The sequence below is a fragment of the Plectropomus leopardus genome, chromosome 4, assembly GCF_008729295.1.
Source record: "Plectropomus leopardus isolate mb chromosome 4, YSFRI_Pleo_2.0, whole genome shotgun sequence".
Classification (NCBI taxonomy): Eukaryota; Metazoa; Chordata; class Actinopteri; order Perciformes; family Serranidae; genus Plectropomus; species Plectropomus leopardus.
This window is the reverse complement of record NC_056466.1, coordinates 17,047,126-17,067,367: the sequence shown is the minus strand read 5'-3', so window position 1 is coordinate 17,067,367 and position 20,242 is coordinate 17,047,126. Positions and strand designations below refer to the sequence as shown.

The window sequence follows — 20,242 nt, the reverse complement described above, 5'->3', positions numbered from 1 at the left end:
TATACAGCAATCTGATTGGCCGAGAGGAGAGGAGACTGACGTCGGGGGGCCGAGCGGGCTCTCTGATTGGTCGGCGGGATGGAGTGATGATAGTGAGACTGAATGTTTCTACAGCAACGGCCAATCAGAGGCGAGCTCGACTTTCATAACCTCCGCAGTGTTGAACGGGCTGTATGATGAAGAGATGGGGTGGTCCCTGAGTCACACATGAGTTTTATTCACACTTTAATTTACTTTATTACAGTTTGTGACTCTAGAGTCAACACTAGAAATGTTCAAAGCCACTGAGACAAATAATCTGTGTTATAAAGTTCAAAAGTTATGACATTCAGTTATTTAAAAAACAACAACAAACAAAAAAAACAAACAGGATTTTACTGTAATTGATTGAGTTGGAGCTCATTTCTATTTTCAAATTCCTCTATGAAAATGTATGAGGAGTAGTTTAGGCTTTGGGACATTCTGTTAGACAAAACAAGCAAATTTAACCCCTTGAAACCTGAAAAAAACGTGCTTGATTTCTTTCTAATAATTTCTCAGAAAATTTTCTGAATATAAGCACTACCCCCCCCCCCCCCCAAAAAAAAAAAAAAAAAAATTTAAAAAAAATAAAATGAACTGGAAAAAAAAATAGTTGTGTTTTTGGACATTTTTCCTAGCTTTTTTTTTTTAAAGATAGTGTTCAAAAATCTACTAATATTGTAATCTGCTATGTGACTTTAGTATAAAGTATAGGCAAAGTAGCATACGATGTAAGTACTTAAAGTAAAGTACAAGTACGTCAATATTTGTTATAGGCGGCCAAAGTTCTTAATAATTATATGTCTAAATGCACAAAAAATTACAAAAACCTTAAAGGTGAAGTGTGTGTGATTCCCCTTATCACTACACACTAGATCTTCAAGTGAAGAAAATCAATTTAAAAATGGCAGAAAAGATGAAGTTAGAAGAGGGTGAAATTGAACAGGCAATCAAATGACAGCAGGTTAGACTTGAACGCAAACTACTGCGAGTTACTCAGTCTACACGCTCCACCAGGTGAGCTATCTGCACTCTAACTGTATTAAGATTAAAATATGACACACAGCTTGTTCCATTTCAACGTTTTACTGATTTGGCAAAGTTTTAAAAACAGATTATGTCATTTCACAGCTTTAAATACAAGAAGCATATTTATTAATGATAATATAAAACAAGTAATGAAACATTTTCAAAGTCATTAGCCTACATGACATTCCTCAATACACTGACAAGAAAACAGCGATACCAGTTACTATTATAGCATTTTCTTTTTTTTTTTTTCCAATATGGGAGGCGAGGGAAGAGAAAGAGACTGAAGAAACGGAAACTCAAAGAGCAGGTTTGGTCACTTTCCAGAAAGAGAGAGAACAGATTAGTAAAATAGTAAAGAGAGACAGAAATGAAGAGACATATTAAAATTGGCACATTCATAGTACGTCAGGGTGTGCAGTAGTTTATAGGGTTGCTACACCAAAAGGAGGAGGAGGAGGAGGGTGCTGTTAAAGGGAAGGAGGTTTTAGGGACCATGCAGTGAGTTCAGCCTGTTGTTGTCATTAGTGGTTACAACCACAGCAAAGATGGCTGCCGGGTGACAGTAAAGCACTGATACATCCAACTGTTTTTCATCCCAAACAGCTTCTCCCTCCGTCTGTCACTGTTTTTGGCAACATGAATGACCCTTCTCCTTTGGAAGAAAAGTGTTCCACTGTTGTGTTTTTTTTTATAGAAGAAATGTACATTTTCTCACGTCGCTGTTCTGAATTCATGCGGGCTAACGCAACCGACACATCGTCGCCGATCTGTGAGTTCTCGAATGTATCCTGCCAAGTCCAGCTGCGCTCTGACCAGTAACAGTACTCGAGGCATAACAACGGGAAAGACGAGGGAGGGCGGGGCGTAATTTGACATTCAGGCACTCTTGAACAGCCACACTGCAACACTGTAAAAGGTCAGAGGTCAGACAGAGTGCGTTCATGCGGCGTCGGACCAGGCGTCACCACACAGATGCACACAAACACACATGCTCACATGTGCAAGCAGAGGAGCACCTTTAAATGCAAGCGCACGCGCGCGCACACACACACACACACACTCACTCAGACACACACACGTTTCAGGATAAAAACGGAGGAGAACAAATGTTTCAGTCCTTTCCCACAGATGAGATCAGTGGTCTCGCTCAGAGCTGGTTCATGTTAACATTACTAATGTTAGAGTCACTCTGTAGTTATAGTAGCTTCATATCAGTAGCGTTTTCGATGACACTGCAGTGGTGCTTCAAACTGGTTTTGTCCAGTCGCTTGCGGCAGTCCTGCCAGAGGGGGATTAAAACACGATCCCCTCGTTTGTTACAGCTCCCCTTTTCAGGTAAGTGCAAAAAATCTTCATCGTCATCCCCAAAAACAACAACAATCTTGTCATTTTCTTCATCCTCGTCAGTGCCTGTGCTAATGCTGCCCAACATCGAAGCATTGGCATCGTAGACAGATCCAAGATCAGTATTCAGCAGGAGAATACGTTGTGCTCCGAATCAGTGGCAGGCGTCAAGAGCAGTCATAAGGGCTTGTCGATCACCGTCACACCTGTAGTTCAAAACAGCAACATGTTGGGATGACTAACATCACCACACTGATGTCATTTTCATGCGTCATGCATGTTGTAAATCCTTAAGATAAATGTAAAAATAATGGCGATAAATCAAAACAAAAAGGTTTATATGTCCACTATTGTTACTGTTGTTAGTACTATTAAAGTTAAGTGTATATGATTTACAGCTATCTATTGGTCAAAATTAAATTTAATGTTTTTAACTATGTTTCCTTTAGTTTATAATCACCTACAAATAACAACAGTTTTTTTGTTACTCTAGATGGAGTCGTTTATATCTACATCTGGAGCAGGTCTCCTTCGCGGAGTCTGCCATGTTGTTCTACAGTAGCCCAGAAGGGACAAACCAAACACTGGCTCTAGATAGGGACCTTTGTTTTTTTGTGTCAGGCACCATAGTCTTAATCATGCACTAAATCCACTAAATCCTACACAACTGAACTTTAAATGGAGGAATAGTTGTAATACTTGTATTAGAAATTTTTCCTTAATATATTACATTTTTGAAAACACATAAAAAGTGTAAGAGATATGTAGTAAAATAACTAAAGTAAAAAGCAGGAGTTAAAGTGACAAAAGTGTGGTACCAGTATATCTATGTATAATGACATATACAAAAACTTCTTTTTTTTTTTGCTTTACAATTATGGATGTTAACAACAAAACTCAGTAAAATAATACACACTGTTATCACATGATTCTCTTAAAGGCAAATAAAAAAAGAATTGTGGTCCTTTAAAGAGGCACTTCAAAGTTGAACCTTTTTTCAAAACTTTCCTCTCACCACAGTTTGGGTAAAAAAAAATTAAAGGGACAGTTCACCCTCAAATCACCCTCTTACCTGTAGTGCTTTTTAATAATCTGGATTGCTTTGGCTTGAGTTGCAGAGTAGGAGAAATCAGCTGTAGAAGTGTCTGTCTTGCTCGAAACACCAAAAAATATATTTGGGAAACTCAACCACAATGTCTCTTTCCAGAAATCATGACCTGGTATCTTAAGATAATCCACAGACCTTGTTGTTAGTACTTTCATGTAGGAACTATTTTCTGTCTAACAAACTAAACCCACCAATAGCATCACTGCACTAAAGGAAGTGTGCATCCACTGCTAGCCCACTTAGCATTACCCCGCGAGGTAACCACTAAGCACAAGCCTCTCCATAAATGGCACTAAAGGTAAGAGAAAAAATATATTTTAGATCTTGGGGTAAACTGACCCTTTAAGTTGAAACTGGCAAAGTTTTCAGCCTGTATGTTCACATGTGTTTGTCTACACACCTGCATAACTGCGTCCTGTGCTCATGCAGGTCGGCAGTAGCGTCCACTTGTCTGAGTTTGGATTGTAGAACTCCACAGAGGCCAAATTGCAGCTGCCGTCGTCTCCTCCCACCACATACAGTAAGTTATTTACAGCACATACACCTGGAAACACACACAATAAAGATTAATGGACGTCTCACATCTCACACCTGAGGACGTCTGGTGGACAGACTGTCTGCATTACCTGCGTTGCGTCGACACATGTTCATGTCAGCTACTTGTCGCCAGCTGTTAGAGGCCGGATCATAAACTTCACAACTCTTTCTCACCAACGGACCGTCATGACCCCCAACCGCATATAATAAACCTTTTAACACACCTACACCTGAGGAAGACATCGGACACAAGATCTGGTCACCACTTGTCTTTTTTTTTTTTTTTTTAAACAATATTTTATTACGTTTTTAGAACAGACAGAAAGTATGAGCAAATCATATATACCATATGGGATGAAATAATAATAATAATAATGAAGAAAACACAAAATACAAAAACCAACATGATATACATACACATTGCAATACTACATTGGACCTTACATGGATATTTCTTAAAGTGTCACCAGCTTAGATATTTTTATATTAGATAATATCAGAGAATACTCAGCCAAGGCAGAGAGAAAAAAGCCAGTCGATACCCAGGAGAAAGCATTCACAGAGGTACCACTTCTGTCTTATTACAAATTTCCCTAAAATAATTACGTCTTGTTGAGTTTTGTTATTTTTTTTTTTCTTTTTTAAAGATTTTTTTGGGCGGCCTTTTGCCTTTCATTGAAAGGACAGTTGTAGCGTAAAAGAGGTAGAGAAGGGGAGTGACATGCAGCAAAGGGCCGAGGTTGGAATCGAATCTGTCTTGTTGTTTTGATGTATAAATCTGTGAGAATGGTTTATTCGTCTGTTGAATTATATTTCTATGACCTGCACTCCTCACACAGACTGACCTGCTCCACTGCGTCTCGTTCCCATCTCTGCGATGTAGCTCCACGTGTTGCTCTTAGGGTTGTAAGCTTCTACTGTACTCAGACACTGTCTGGTCGCACCGTCATAACCTCCAACTGCATAAAGGATCCCTGAAAAACACACACAAAATATACATCCAATTAAAAAAAAAAAAAACAAAGAGCGAGGAACAATCATGGACAAAATAGAAGAATAAAAATAGAAACACATGAAAGTACCAATGGTAGCCATGCAGGAGATAAAAGTGAAAACGCTGAAAGGTTTTTATTCAGTTTTGACAATAATATGAGGAACAGTATTCACCATTGACAACACCCACTCCTACACTGCTTCTTCGGGTACTCATGGGTAACACGTGAAACCACTCATCTGTTTTGGCGTTGTACGCCTCGATTGTCGACAGACCTGCAAACACACAAAAACACCATGAACAATAGCATATCATATAAAATCCTGTTGTTACACAAATAAAAAAAACTGGAGGGATTCAGTGTCTTGAATTCTCTTCATCTCACTGATGATGCCAACGTGAACATTTTTTTTAAAGTCACACTGTACCTGTGCTGCCGTCAAAGCCCCCCACAGCGTACAGGAGTCCATTGAGCACAGCAGCCCCAAGCGTTGATCGGCGGTCTTGCATGCTGCTAACACTCGTCCAGCGGTCCATCATCGGGTCGTAACAGTCGACCGTCCGCACACGCAGAGAACCATTGAAACCGCCAACTGCATACACGCACCCACCAACGTACACCACACCTAAAAGGTAACAAAAAAGACAGAACTTTACTGATCCTGGAGAAAACATTGTGCAGCAGCTGTAGTACAAAGTAGGAGAGAGTTTCGTCATCAGTCACTGGAAAATATTTTGCTTCCAATAGACAATCAGACAACCCGTTAAAAGGCTTGACTTTTAATTCTCATCAGCAAACTAGATATGTTATAAATCACAATTTATTGAGGTTACACAGATACAGTATATTACATATTAATCCTGTACACTAATAACAGTGGTAATGTATCATGCAACCTGTCCAGTTTAACAGCAGCATTTATGATTGATTGGCTGCTTGAGTGCAAAGTCCAGGTGATGTTATTAACTTAATATTTACAAGTTGAATAGGATCACCTGCGTGCAACATTAGTTTGATTTTATTAGCGGCTCAAACGGGGATGTTTGCTGCCTATTGTTTTTGTTCCTCAGTAATCTTCTTTCTTTTAATTATTTTTCTCCACTACAACTGATCGTGCAGCAAAAACAGAGCGACCAAAAGTCACAAAGATTGGCAGGTGGGTTGCAAATTCCATTTTCTCACTTGTACAATCTCTTGTCCAGCAGCTCGTGTTTATCATCTGGATGTGCGGGATTTTGAAAACTTTTCTGTTGGGTTACAATTCCACCCACTACTCAGGCATTTAAAATGACACGCATTGACCTCAAGGTGGCGCTGTAACAATTAAGTATATGTTTTTGCAATTATTTCAAAAATTTCTTTTGGCCTACAGCAAAATTCATTTTATTAGTTTAATCTCTCAATCAGGGCTATAAGCATTAACACAGTAAACGTGATGCGATTTAAGGTCCTTACATAACATTACATTATGCACATGACCTTTTTCTTTTTTCTTTTAAATCACATTAATTGCCAGCTGACATTTCTGCTTTTAAGAGGGTGTACTGGCTGAGTTTTAAAGCTAGAGTAATGATACTTGTATCATGTGAAAGTAAGACCTAAGGATAAGTAAGAAGACCTCAGGAATCCAGTGGTACAGGTCACTTAACTGTATTTTGTCTCTAGCCTGGAGGAGATGACTACTTTTTTGATGACTGCATGGATGCTAAATGATGTATTTGATACTCATTCTATGTGTTCCATGCTTATGTCTTATAACCATTCGAGGTTGTGATTTTTGGGAAAAACAAACTCAGCTTCAGGTGATCATCTGTCTCATCTCTGAATGAATAATGAAAAAACTGAGGCAGTCTCTTCTGGTATATATTTAGAAATGTCCTGATGCTGCTATCATATCTGATGAAGGTTTGCTAGACCGAAACATTGTTTTTTCCACCCAATAAATATGTCAGCAGCGAGCGGGACAGTGTGCAGGAGTTTCTCTCTTTGTTTATAGATCGCTCCCTCCTCTGAGGCACCTTTCACAAATTCAGGTGTGCAGAGATTCAAGGAACAGCTAACTTACTGAAAATAAATTTGCTGTTATGTTACATTTTGTTATACCCAGAAGATTACTGTATCTGGAAAAAAGTTTGCAGAATTCCATGACTTTTCAAGGTTTTCCATGAATGTGAGAACTTGAAGATTGCAATCTGCTTGCAGCCTGCACACCGCAGCTTGGGTGTATATTTAACCAAATATTTAAAGCTGAACTAATACAATATTACTTTGGTGATTTTGGGAGAAGGTGACTGTTTAGTCTGGTGTTCAGGTGCTTTGATGGAACCAAGTTCTTCCAGCCACTTAACTGTGACACAGTTTATGTTGTTGTTACTGAGGGTTTCGAACCTGCTCTGCACCTCCTGGTCGGGAGCTCAGCCACCTGGTACCACCGCTGCTCCTCAAAGTCAAAACATTCAACACTGCGGATGGCCTTGGGAGCCTGACCTCCAACCACAACCATCACCTGCACAGAACAGAACCAGCAGAGTCATTAGGTGAAGAATTATACATCATTTATCGTGTTTTTTTTCTGTTGTTAATTAGGAGATGAGACACTATGTGTTAATACCTTAGGGCAGCAGGCTGGAGTCCTCATGCGTGTGCGTGCAGTTTTCATCAGAGCTCTCTGGTCGGCTGGCAGCAGGTGGTACTTCATGGCCTCAATCAGGTAGTCTTTACACGCACTGCTATTCTTAATCAGAGACTCCTCCTCCACCCGCTAAAACAACCACACAGTGAGAGAGAGAGGAGCCAATCAGCCGACTGGATTTACAGAGAGCTACAGTCTGTAGGGACACAGCAGCTGAGACACAGAGGGAACTAAAACTAAAGGAAAATCAAGTTTTATATAACATGTTTGTCTGACCTGAACGTTAATAACAAATACAAATAACAACAAAAACAACGACAATAATAATAATAATAATAATGATAATGATGATAAAAATGATAATAATAATAATACATTTTTTATTTTGGCAAAGTTTTGGAAGAAAAGACATTGTCTCATTATGAGACACTGGGCCCCTGGGTAAGACAGACAGACAGACAGTCTCTATACATCTTTAAGCGGTTTTTATGCCTCTTTGAGGTCATTTTGTGTCTTCTTTGGTTGTTGTGCGTCTCTTTACAGTTCCTTTGCTTCTCTTTGCTGTCATTTGAGTCTTTCCCTGGTTAGGACTTGTTATAATAATTGTGACATTTTGCTGATTAAAGCCACGAGGGCCCAATACATTGATGGCCCCTGGGCCTGTGCCTAGTAGGATCATTCAGTAATCCATCTATAAACAGCACAAAAAAATGAAGTGATCAAGGCAGCGGTAGTTACTTTCTGTGTTCTGCAAAGTAAAATAATATTTTTGTTATCAGAGTCTGGTGGCTTTGAAGAGAGCGATTTAACAGCGTCATTTCCTCGTTGAAGGGCTGTCTGACAGCAAAATATTCTTCGACTGTTATGGATTTTTTTAGGTGGCTAAAATACCTTTTGCTGCTGCCCACCTCCACAGCGGCACAGTGTTCAGCATCTGTGTCCTGCCTGCCTCTCCAAACTGGGGACATGCTGACCAACATAACTGATAAGTACCTGATACAACCCCACTTCAAAAAATTCTGTCTTTGTGTTATTTCAACCAAAGGTCAAGTTTTGAAGCCGGAAACAGGGTTACTGATTATCTGACAATTGGGTCTAATAGTGTACAAGTCAAAGAAACAATTAACCATGAACGTGTTTTCAGACCCACAACAGTTAATACAGTATGTTTGACAGATTCTTGATACTGCAGGAGACAGACACAAAGGAGCAAATCTGCTGTGCACATTTGACATAAATATTAACAAGGGTGTAAGCCTGCATATGGACAGTAGGAACATGTCCTTATCAATATTTTAGGAGCAAAATATTTGAGCAAACTTAATGGCATTATCCTCATTTTAATAGTTTTGTGCACAAAAACGGGAGAAATCGCATCTTGTATTAATTCAGTAAGTGGCAGCTTATTATATTTTTTAATAAGGGATGATCCACTGTTATACGTGATCACAAGTGTTAGTTTCAGTTTTCCATCTCCAATGAAAAGCAGCACACAGTCGCTTAAACTTTGCTTCATCAAGAGAGAGTCCAACATGGGCTCTATGTCTGTCAGACGGACGGAGGGGGAAACTACCGAACCAGCACAGCAGTAAAGTAATGCACAGCAGACTACAGGGCAGGATGAGTTATTCGTCTTCAAACCTTATGACTTTATACTTATTAAATTACGATTCATGATAGTCATATGATATGAGAGAACAAACGACACACAGGAAAATGGAAAAGTAAATCTACATTTGTTGACTCAGCAGAGATAACATAAAATGGAAAAAAGCTGATCTCCAAGAGATTAAATATTTAAAGCAATACAGAGTATTCCAGAGCCTTATGGCATTATAAAATTAATGTAAATAATAATAATGATAATAATAATAATAATAACTTTTTTTGCATAGCACCTTAGAGTTTACAAAGTGCCATGACAAATAATGCAAAGCAGAAGCGGGATACCCCAGAAGTAATATAACAACAGAAGCCAAACAGTTATGCCGAACTAAAGCCAGATAAAATGAAGGTCAAATTAAACAAGAGATAAGATGGAAGAACATGTTAGAATAAAACGATAAAAAACGTACCAACAAAAGTAAATACAATATAAACAATAAAAGCCTTAACACAAAATAATAATTATTATTAATAATAATAATGAGAAAACACAGAGGCAGCAACTCATACCTGCACCAGGTATTCTCTGGAGAGAAGCGGCAGGCGAACATGTTCCATCAGGTGAGCCAAGTGCTCCTGACGGACGTCTTTATCGTGGTTGACCCAAGCGATCACCGCCTCAAACACCTACACAAGAGGGTACACAGAGACACTTTAACTAGACAAATTTTTTTTCATTGTATATGCTGCAGTTGGGGTCAATTTTGTTTTTGTTTTTATTTTGTAAATTTGATTTTTTTTTGGCATTTTTGCCTTTATTTGATAGGACAGAATGATAGCGTGAAAGGGGGAGAGAGGGAGGACTACATGCAGCAAAGGGCCGAGAGGTGGACTCGAACTCGCGGCTGCTGCAGCAAACACAACATTGCTTTTTATTGCTTTGCTGATGATGTCCAGATCTCTTTACCATTGCAAACAGTCAGCAAGGATTCTGTACAGTCTTTGCTGAACTTTTAATATGATGTGAAGACTTGGATGAATTGAAACTTTCTTAATTTGAATGAAAACAGGGCAGAGATTGCGATGTTTGAAGGACACAGAGTTCCTACAGCTTAAGATGACTTGGATTTATAACTTTTTAAGACTTTTTATTGCCACTCAAAGTAACATTTAAGAAAATGGGATCATGTAACTCCACTATTGGCCTCCCTCCACTGGCTTCTAGTCCATTTTAAGATTGATTTAGGATTTTATTGCTGTTTTTCAGGTTTTAAATGGTCTGGTGCCTGAAAATATTGATTTTTAAATGTTAACTAAAAAGCTTTTTAACTAAATCTTTTTAGTCTGGCTTTTATGTAGTGTCTTACTATCAAAATTTGATGGTTCTTACTTGTTCTATTTTTTTAAGATCCATTTTTGCTTCTTTCATATGTTCTTGTTTTTTTTCTTCAATCATACTGTAAAGCACTTTGAATGGCATTCGATTTGTTTGGAAGGTGCTATATAAATAAAATTTGATTGACTGATTGATTGATTATCCAGAGGAATTACTGATCAGATGTTACAAACTAAAAATGTAGAATTTTTTAAGTCACTACTGAGGATCCACCATCATACGACTGATGACAGTTTAAATTGATTAAGTCTTTAGTTGCGCCTTATTCTTTGCTGTGCTGCAATTTGCTCTTTTATGTTTATTCTCTGTTACTATTGTTGTTTGCCTCTGTATTTATCTGTTTTGTATTTAAGCACTTTGGTCAACTGTGGTTGTTTTAAATGTGCTCTACAAATAAAGTTTGACTTGACTTTATGCATATCGATCATTCGTTCGTGCTTCACTGCCTGTGTGTATCGAGCAGAGTGAGTGTGTGTGTGCACCTTCTCCTCTGTGGGGATGGTGAGCTTGTCACTGGCGATCAGGCTGGACACTTGCTCCATGCCCAAATTGAGGAACTCTTCACTCCCGACCACCTCCGTAAAATGTTGCTCTGTCGGCAAAAACATCAGACCAAAAAAAGCACCCTGTGACGACAGAGGAACAATGCTTTTTTTCCCCCTTTTTGTCATTAATTAAACCTGTTCTCATTCTGTCTCATCCACTGCCCCGCATCCTCCAGGATACACACAAACCCATTTCAGTAGAGCAAAAAGAGCTGTTCACACACACAAACACAAAAACAGAGATGCGCACACACAAACCTGCGTAGCTGTTGGCCTGTGTGAGGAGCTGAGAGCAGGCGTGCAGGTCAGCGAAGGCTCGTATTCCCAGACAGTTGGACGGATGAAGCTGAGAGCTCAGGAACTCACAACAAGCCTTTTTCACCTCATTCAGCTGGAGCAGGCCGGCAGCGGGCAGCAACGCCTGTCAAACACACACACACACACACACACACACACACACACACACACACACAGAATATCATACATAAAGTGGTCGTTTTGCTGCTATACAATGCAGATGATGACAGGTTCAGCCACCCAAAATAAACTGCTTGTCAGCTGAGTGACAAACTAAACTTCTCCACTGAAGATTTCTCTGCTAAAACAAATATGTGAGAACTCAGAAATTCCTTTTAGTTTAGCATTAATCCTCAACACTTTAGAAACAGAGTGGATTTCCCTGTAGGCGAGGCAGGAGTTTAAAAATTAGCTTAAAGGAACTTAACACATGCCCAAGTGAAACAAATGGACACTTGTAATCTGCAGTGTTTATTTGTAGTGATCTGATTATTCCATAATCTCAGCAGCAATCTGATGTCAGCAGCATCAATGTGATCAGGAATACACAGCCATATTTTACGGTTATCCTAGTTAATTATAACACTAAAAAAACATACATTTCTTGACCATGACAGTTTTTTTTGGGTTTTTTTTCACATTAGAAAGTAACATACCACCTCCTCCTTGGGGATACTCATCGGTTGTGGTAAACAAATTAAATCATGGGTCTAATTCTCTAAATCTATTCTTGGGAGTCTATTATCACATGTTTGGTTAACCAGTTGTGCATGAATTGATTTTCTGTCAAATCTGTGCAAAATGTGACTTAGTGACCACAACTCATGTTGGTGTTGTCTGTCTTATTGTCTCTTGGTGATTAATGTCTTTCGTTATTTTTTAAATTCAATTTTTGTTGTTTATTTTATGTTATTTTTCTGTCTTTTTGCAAACAGGAGTATGGTTAATAACCAAACTGTGTTTTGAAAACCGAATAAATAAATGATTACAATGCCACTCCAAAGATAAAAACTTGTCACGCTGTTTCTTGCGGAATTAATTTTTGTTGCCCGACGACGCGACAGAAAAGATCTCATGTCATGATATGTATATATTCTGGATTTGAACCTTATTGTTATTGTTATCTTAGTCTTTTATATTTGCACTCTTCCCACTTTGTGCTGCAACTTCTGCATTAATATCATTAATGGGAGGGAATATCTGTTCGCACAGGTGGTTTGGGATGGGCATAGAGGAAGTAGGGATCATTCTGAAAGTGCAGACCGATGCATTTAATTATCAGTTTTGGGGGCAAAAGGCAGGTGAATTTGATAAGGCTCGGAAAAGCAATAACTTCTTTGGTTGGATGTTTCTGTTTGTAATTGTAGTTTTCTGCAAACCACAAAAACATTACTTTTGCACATTTCATATGTAACGTGTCAGTGTTTCTAAAATGATGTAATAAATCAGCTGATTTTGCACACCACTGTGGACCACTGTTCAAGACAAACAAACTACGAAACCGGCTGTGATTTAGCGAGTCTTTGCTATTTTTTCAGCTAAAACATGATCATTTCCTGACCATAACCAAGAAATTGGGTTTATTTTGGCTTTTTGCCTTTATTTGATAGGGCAGCATAAGCGTGAAAGGTAAAAGAGAGGGGATAAACATGCAGCAAAGGGCCGCAGGTTGGATCAAACCCACGGCCGCTGCAGCAAGGACATTGGCTTGCAAAAACATACAATGCAAACTTTTTTTTTTCCAAAGACTTCAATGAGCTGCTGGAAATTTTTCCTACTGGCCAGATCCATCTCAACTGGGGTTTTAGGGTGATCAGAATAATGCTATGCAGATTCATATGTTGTTCAGTTTTATCCCTTCACCTCAATTTAATGTTATGTGATTTGTGCGTGCGCATGTAAATAGCCACTGATATTAAATAGTATTTATGCAACCAGATTAAAACCAGCAAAACCAACTAACTGACCAACAAATACTGCCATACAATAACTGTTTAATTTGGAACAGAAAATATTAAAAAATAAAACAGAACTGGCTTTGTTTCTATTGACTAAGGTAAATGTGGCAGTGTAGGTGGATGCACAGGATGTAGGTGTTGGGATAATGCGTTTATGAGAGTATAAATGTGTGTGTGTTTACCTGCACGTTATCCTCTGTGACCTGTATCTCTGCTGTGTATATGTAGTCGACCAGCAGGCCCAGAGTCCAACCGTCCATCTCCTTTATCCTCACTCGTTTCGCCCGGCTCTCTGCCATCTCACCTGTTGGTACACACAGTGTTGAACACACATTACCATAAGCCTACATAACTTTAAAAAAAAAAAAAAACAACCAAAAAACAAAAAAAACCTGAAACACAGAATGAATGACAGCAGCATGAATGGAAGCGTGTGCTCACCTGTGAACATAGCGTGGAAGTATGGGCTCCCAGCTGCCAGGACGACCCTGTGAGCAGCGATCTCTACATCCTCCGCCACTATGGTCACATCACACAGCAAGCTCTGACTGTGTGGGCGTGTAAGAGATTGAGAGGCGAGAGGTTGCAGTTATAAAGTTTACATGCTGTTAGCTGGAGGTGAACAATGAAGTGATAAGAGAGACAGCGTATATCACCTGCGCAGCTCGTTCATGACTTTGAACGCCTTCCTCATGTGCCGAGGGTTCAGAGTGACAGGACCTTGCCTCTCGACGCCATCTTCTTTGTCCAGAGCGTGTGGACAAAGTCTGGTGCATCTGAGAGGGACAGAAAAGACACACAACACACTGCTACAGAGGGCCAATACCAAATCGATGATTTCTGTTACACACAGGAGGTCAGCAGTTTGTGATAATAGACAACAAGGTCACCTGATGTACATGTAGCTGTTATTTTCTGTAACAGGACATCTATGAGTACATTATTTTTCATTTATGATGGCCAATTAAAATAAGCAAAATGCTCAAATTGTCATCTGTCTCTAAAGCTTGTTTTATAAGGTTAAATTTGCACATGTGGTCTGTTGCTGTTGGTGCTATCAGATTAATTATGTTTATTAACATTGTGCATTTATTTTGAAGGGATGCATCACCCAAATATCTAGCCATGCAGATAGTTTTGGGTTTATTTGTCCGAGTTTTAAGATTAGGTTTTGACGTCCACTGTGTTGCTATACAGAAGAGGTGAACAGATTTTTTTTTGTAGTGCTTACGGCATCACAACAACAAGAGGTGTTTAGTCCAATTTATTTGAGATGGCTGTTTGTTTTAGCCTCCACTTGTTCGACCTGACAGAACTTTTTGGGAACTCTTGAATGTATGGCCGTATCAACCGATATTGGTTTTTCAGGGCTGATACCGAGTATTAGTAATTAATAAAAACACATCCAATATTTGGAACCAATATGCATTTACAGTAAGAATGAAAACCTTTCTGTCAATGTTTAGAATTTTGAAAATAAACACAAAACTCTGTTTAAATGCCTTTAGCAAATGTTTAATCAAAACTGAAACTGAAACATCATATGCAACAAGTTCCTAGCAACTTTTTTTTTACAAGTCAAGTAGAAATTTAAATAAAAACTGAATAAATAAAAATATCTCCCTGAGTTAAATTATTTATTTTAACGACGATCATTAAGATAAAATGCCAGCACAGATAAACAGCAAAATCCCAAAAATCTACCCCAATAATCAGCCAGGCCGCTAATGTGTCGACCCCTTGTATACATTAGAAAGTTTTCCTATAGAGAGCATTTGATCTTTATTAAGATCGTTTCATTAATTGCAGTATTACAGTTCTCCCCTTTATCTTTATTTTGGGTATGAAACCTTTTCCAAACCCAAGGCCACCTGCAGACACTTCAGCAAAATGACTCATTCATCTGTTCTATAAAAGAGCACCAGAAATTTCCTGGAAGTGCAGAAAACCAGACTTTACTGCGCATGTGTTGTACCCCAAACAAATGACATGATATGACCAAGCCTTTATTCAATTAAAAGCCTTACGGAAGACCTGGAAACCCTGTCGCTAAAACGGAGCATCTCAGACAGAGGGTGAATATGGGCGTTTCCAGCACAGAAGGTATGAGGATTTTTTTTTTTTTTTTAGCAATTAAGCATGTAAAAACATTCTATTAGAAACCCCAAATACTAAGTAATAAAGTATAAACCTGAAATGAGCCTCATAGGTCCCCTTTTAGAAAAAGAAACACGAGTTTGACGTGGATATAATTGATTAGTATGTGACAAAAGCTGCTCTGGCATGAAACCTTTTATGAATCAGCAGCACTGTAGCACAAGAGTGCAACTGTGATTTAGTTAATTCAGAATTAAAGAATAAATTCATCTCTTTCCTGTTTGCCTCTAGAAGTTTCGAGCCATTTGGCCCCGGCTTTTGTTTTATGAGGTTCTGAAATTTTGTTTTGCTTCAAAGATGAATACTTTCTGCAACAGACAGTTGACTCATGAAAGCTGTGGACAGCGTGCTGTTTGGATGCTGCAGAGTAGTTGAGCAACTGGTTGAGGAGAAAGATGTTGCTGTAGTATGTTTTAAATGTCTTTTTAACCCTGTGAGAGTAATATTAAAAATCATCACTCAGTGTAACACTAAAACTGAACATTATTATTATTACAGCTGCAATAAACTGCAATAATTTAATACTTCTACATCTACAATAAAATTCCATAATTTATTCATTATACTTCAAATGTGAAATAGGGTTTTTAAGGTGCAATAATTCTTTGTATCACTGCCTTAACTGCAATATCTGGTGCAAAATTACAACTACAGCAATCCTGTGTGCAATTATTCAAATGTGCAATGTATTCTTCCAACTCTTGGATGTAGGCTGTATTTAACATGTGACGCATATTGTATATATTGTAAATATTGTATATATTCTTATAGTATTGTTACTTATGTGCATTTCTGTTGTACAGTGTAGCATTGCACACATTTATATTTTAATATTTAGAACTTACAAACCAGTTATATACACTGTATTGTAGCATAAGGCACAATTTTAAATGTTACATGCTTTTTATATTTTACACACTTTACAGACTTAGCACATTATCCATATTGTAATTTAAATATTCACAATTTAAATATTCACATTATCTGATGAAGTGGCCAATGACTCTATTTCAGCACATCAAACTACAAATACTCAAACATCATTGACTAATTCAGTAGTACCCAATGGAAAAAGTACTCAGATCAAGTACTAATACATAAATGTAAAAACACTCCATCTCAAGAAAAAGGCTTTAAAGGCTTTCATGATAAACCTGAGGAGTCGTAAGATAATGAAATGATCTGTATACAACATTTAGTGTATTAATACAACATCAAACAAATATTTGCTGTGTAAAGATATTGTGGCGCAATGAGCAGAGAATGAGGTCATGCTCCCTTTGTGTGTTGCAATCTTCTGCTTCTCTGTTCCCATAGATGTATAATAATAACTACATATCTGACTGATCCGAAGGAATTTCTCGCCTAGTGCATACACCAAAAACTTTCTAGCTTCCAGGTTTACTTCTGCTGTATGTGGCCTGCTGGATATGTGCAGTTGTGCTTTTTCCTGCTGGTTCCAGACTTTATATCATGATGATGTCACAAATCTTTAATTCGCTTTTCTTGGCCCAAAGAAAGTTTTACAAATATAACACCAACAGGGCTAAAAAAAAATCTGAATAGAAAGGTTCATAATTGACCTTGTTTGCAGTTTGAGGTGTGCTGTCAACAGTCTCTTGCTTTTTGGGTAGCAGGGTTGTTTTTTGTTTTTTTTTGCTTAAATAGCACCAGTATACACAAAAAAAACTTGGACGCAAGACTGAGAAGCGTTCCTAGGGACCTGGTCTGGTTGTGCGTGCGTGTTAGTGCATGTGAGTCCCCATGTGGCCAACTAATCACTGCTGCTCTGAACTGTGTTCCCAAACCATGGTGACAGAGTGTTGTTGTTACAAAAGCTTGACAGCAACCATCTGGTTACCCCTCACGTTAACGTCATTATGCTGCGTTCCATTCAAAGTCAGAAGTCGACATATTCTGACCTCCTACTAGAAAATGTGCAATGGAGCGCCACTCAAAGTCAGAGTTCCTACATGTGAACTCGAGGCAAATCCATGTACTCCGACTTCAGCAGTCTGACGTCACACAGCGATGGCAGCATCCATCGAGGCCGCCGAGGCACATGGGCTGCACATTAAGAAATCAAATAAAAGGCAACGTATAGCATATTTGCACGTATTTAATTAAAATTATACATCTACTATCATATAGTAAAACCTGTTCTGCATGAACATTGTTGTCAAAATATTACTATTTTGTATTATAATAGTAATATTTATTTATAATATTAGTATTAAATATTAATATATTACAATCAATATAAGGAGCGGCCCCACTGACAGTGCATTTGTCCATGGACTAGCCCCACAAACACCAGTTGATCACTGTCATGTATTTTCTTTAAGTTTGGTGTTGTGCACCACCACAACAGGGAAATTCTGACCTCCGACTCTGAATGGCACGCAGCATTGTTGCCGTTGTAAGCAGTGTTAAGACTACTTTTTCAGCCTTTTTTTGAAAGGAAAAGCTACAGCGTGAAAGGAGGAGAGAAAGTGAATGACATGAGCAAAGGGCCATAGGCTGGAATTGAACCTGCAGCCACTGTGGCAATCTTTGTACATGGGACACCTGCTTTACCAGGTGGGCCACAGGGCGTCCCAGCCATTGTTAGCACTGTTAGCTGCTACCTGCCAGCTCAGCCACCTCCATGTTGAGAGCCGAGTGGAGACAATACCGGCTCAGACTCTGACTCATAGATATGCTCTGAATGTCGCACACTGCTTTTCTAATTAAAGAGGACGTAAAAACAAAATTACACAAATTTACTCAGTTTTTTTGTTTTCTTCCTAATCTTAGCAACATTTTGTGAATGATTTTGAGAGATTACCGTTCACCAGCAGGAAGATTGGCTGCTATTGATGATATTTTTTATAAGGGTTTTGGCTGTAAAATCTGAATCTAAAACTAATAACTATAACTGTCGTAAAAATAGGCCTAGTGGAGTGAAAAGTAGGGGTTGACAGATTATCGGCCTGACCAATTTTTTGGTGCCGGTATTTGGCATTTTGTTGATTATCTGTATCAGCGTTTTATTTTAATGATAAACAATGAAAGTACAAAGTACAAAGAAAGTGTCATGATGACAAGAACTTTTACTTTGTAAAACCCAAGAGAGTTATTTTCATTTATTCATCTTTAATTTAAATGATTTTATAAAATAAAGTTGCTAGGAACTTGCTGTTTATGATGTTGAACATTTCAGTTTTGATTAAACATATGCTAAAGGCATTTAAACAAAGTTTTGTGTTGGAGTTTGTTATATTCCAAATTCTGCATATTGACAGAAAGGTTTTCATTTTTATTGTAAATGCAAATCTGTAACCCAAATATCTGTTATTGGTGTCATTAACTACTAATAATTGGTGTCAAATAGGCTTAGTGAAATACAAAGTACAATAATTGCTGCTTAAATGTGATGGAGTAGAAATACAAAACACCAAAATATCTAAAATACTCAAGTAATGTGCTTTAAAATTGAATTGTAATTCGCTACTTTCCACACACTAATGGCCTTTCATTTTCATGACAAAACATCCAACACTTTTACATATAATCATGCTGCTCATGGCAAAAAAAAATCACGTGGCACTTGTTTTCTGTCACAAACACACCCACACACACATGGCTACACAGCAGCTAACACACATCCCCTGTGACATAAACACAAACACACACCTCCCATCAGATCATGACATTATAACACAATCACAGATGATCCTCCAGCTGCTGCAGCGGGCAGGCTCGGGATCAGTCCCCGGGTCTCAGTGACCGGTCCCCCCGGTCAGTGAGCAGCCACACCGGCTGGCTGCTGTCTCTGTCAATGCGGTACCATCAGTCAAGCAGCCACAGGGAAACGTCAACACACACTAACACACACACACACACTCACACACACACACACACACACACACACACTAATTTTCTGTGCACTTACAGCGGATGACTGTCCATGATTCCGGTGTTTTTCAGAGGCTGAAAACTTGGCCCAGCGGCATGCACCATTCCATATCCACAATGTCGTCTTTAAAGGGTCTAAATCCAGGCGGAGACCAGCTGTCCACAGGCGGCGAGACGGGCTGACGGCAGCCCCATTAAATCAGCCTGTTTCACATAAAAACACAGCCCGACTGCGGTGACACTCACTGACAAACACGTTGCGTTCAGCCCGGCTGTTGTCTCCTGCGGACTGCCTCTTCTGTCGGCACCCAAAAAAAACACAACACGCAGGAAAAGAGCCGAGCAGCGGCGTCAAACGGGGTTTATTGTTGTTTTATTTTTCCTCTCTTCCCTCCTGGGTGTATATGGGTGCGAGAGGCGGACGGACAAGGCTACCTGTTATTTTCCAATCGCTGATTAAAACGCACAAACAAGGACATGTCTGCAAAGATGGTCCTCTGAGCAGCCAAGGCGTCCCGCAAGAAAGCACTGTCTCCCTCTAGCTGTGGAAGACTGAGCGTAATTCACACTCGCGGTGAATAAACAAAGGACACAAATCTTGACAACTAATTCAAAATTAGGTCTTTGTAAGTCATATTTTCTGTTATTTTTTTGACTTAACATAGATACAGTGTTAAAGCAGCAAATTTGCAAAAACAAAAGGTAAGTACAAAAATAG

The 20,242-nt window shown here is 38.8% G+C and overlaps 1 protein-coding gene across 1 annotated transcript; it reads right to left on the bottom strand.

Annotated features, from left to right (window-relative positions):
* Positions 1-1,105: 1,105 nt before the first annotated feature.
* Positions 1,106-20,013, bottom strand: klhl2 (kelch-like family member 2). The gene is made up of 15 exons (XM_042485129.1): positions 19,562-20,013; positions 14,127-14,246; positions 13,912-14,018; positions 13,653-13,774; positions 11,474-11,636; positions 11,153-11,262; positions 9,845-9,961; positions 7,649-7,798; positions 7,426-7,543; positions 5,465-5,662; positions 5,210-5,311; positions 4,888-5,016; positions 4,132-4,272; positions 3,906-4,049; positions 1,106-2,603 (listed from the first exon to the last, which is right to left on the bottom strand). Exons 1-15 carry the CDS (start codon positions 19,627-19,629, stop codon positions 2,575-2,577), a joined length of 1,818 nt encoding a protein of 605 aa, XP_042341063.1. The 5' UTR covers positions 19,630-20,013; the 3' UTR covers positions 1,106-2,574.
* Between the last annotated feature and the right edge of the window lie 229 nt (positions 20,014-20,242).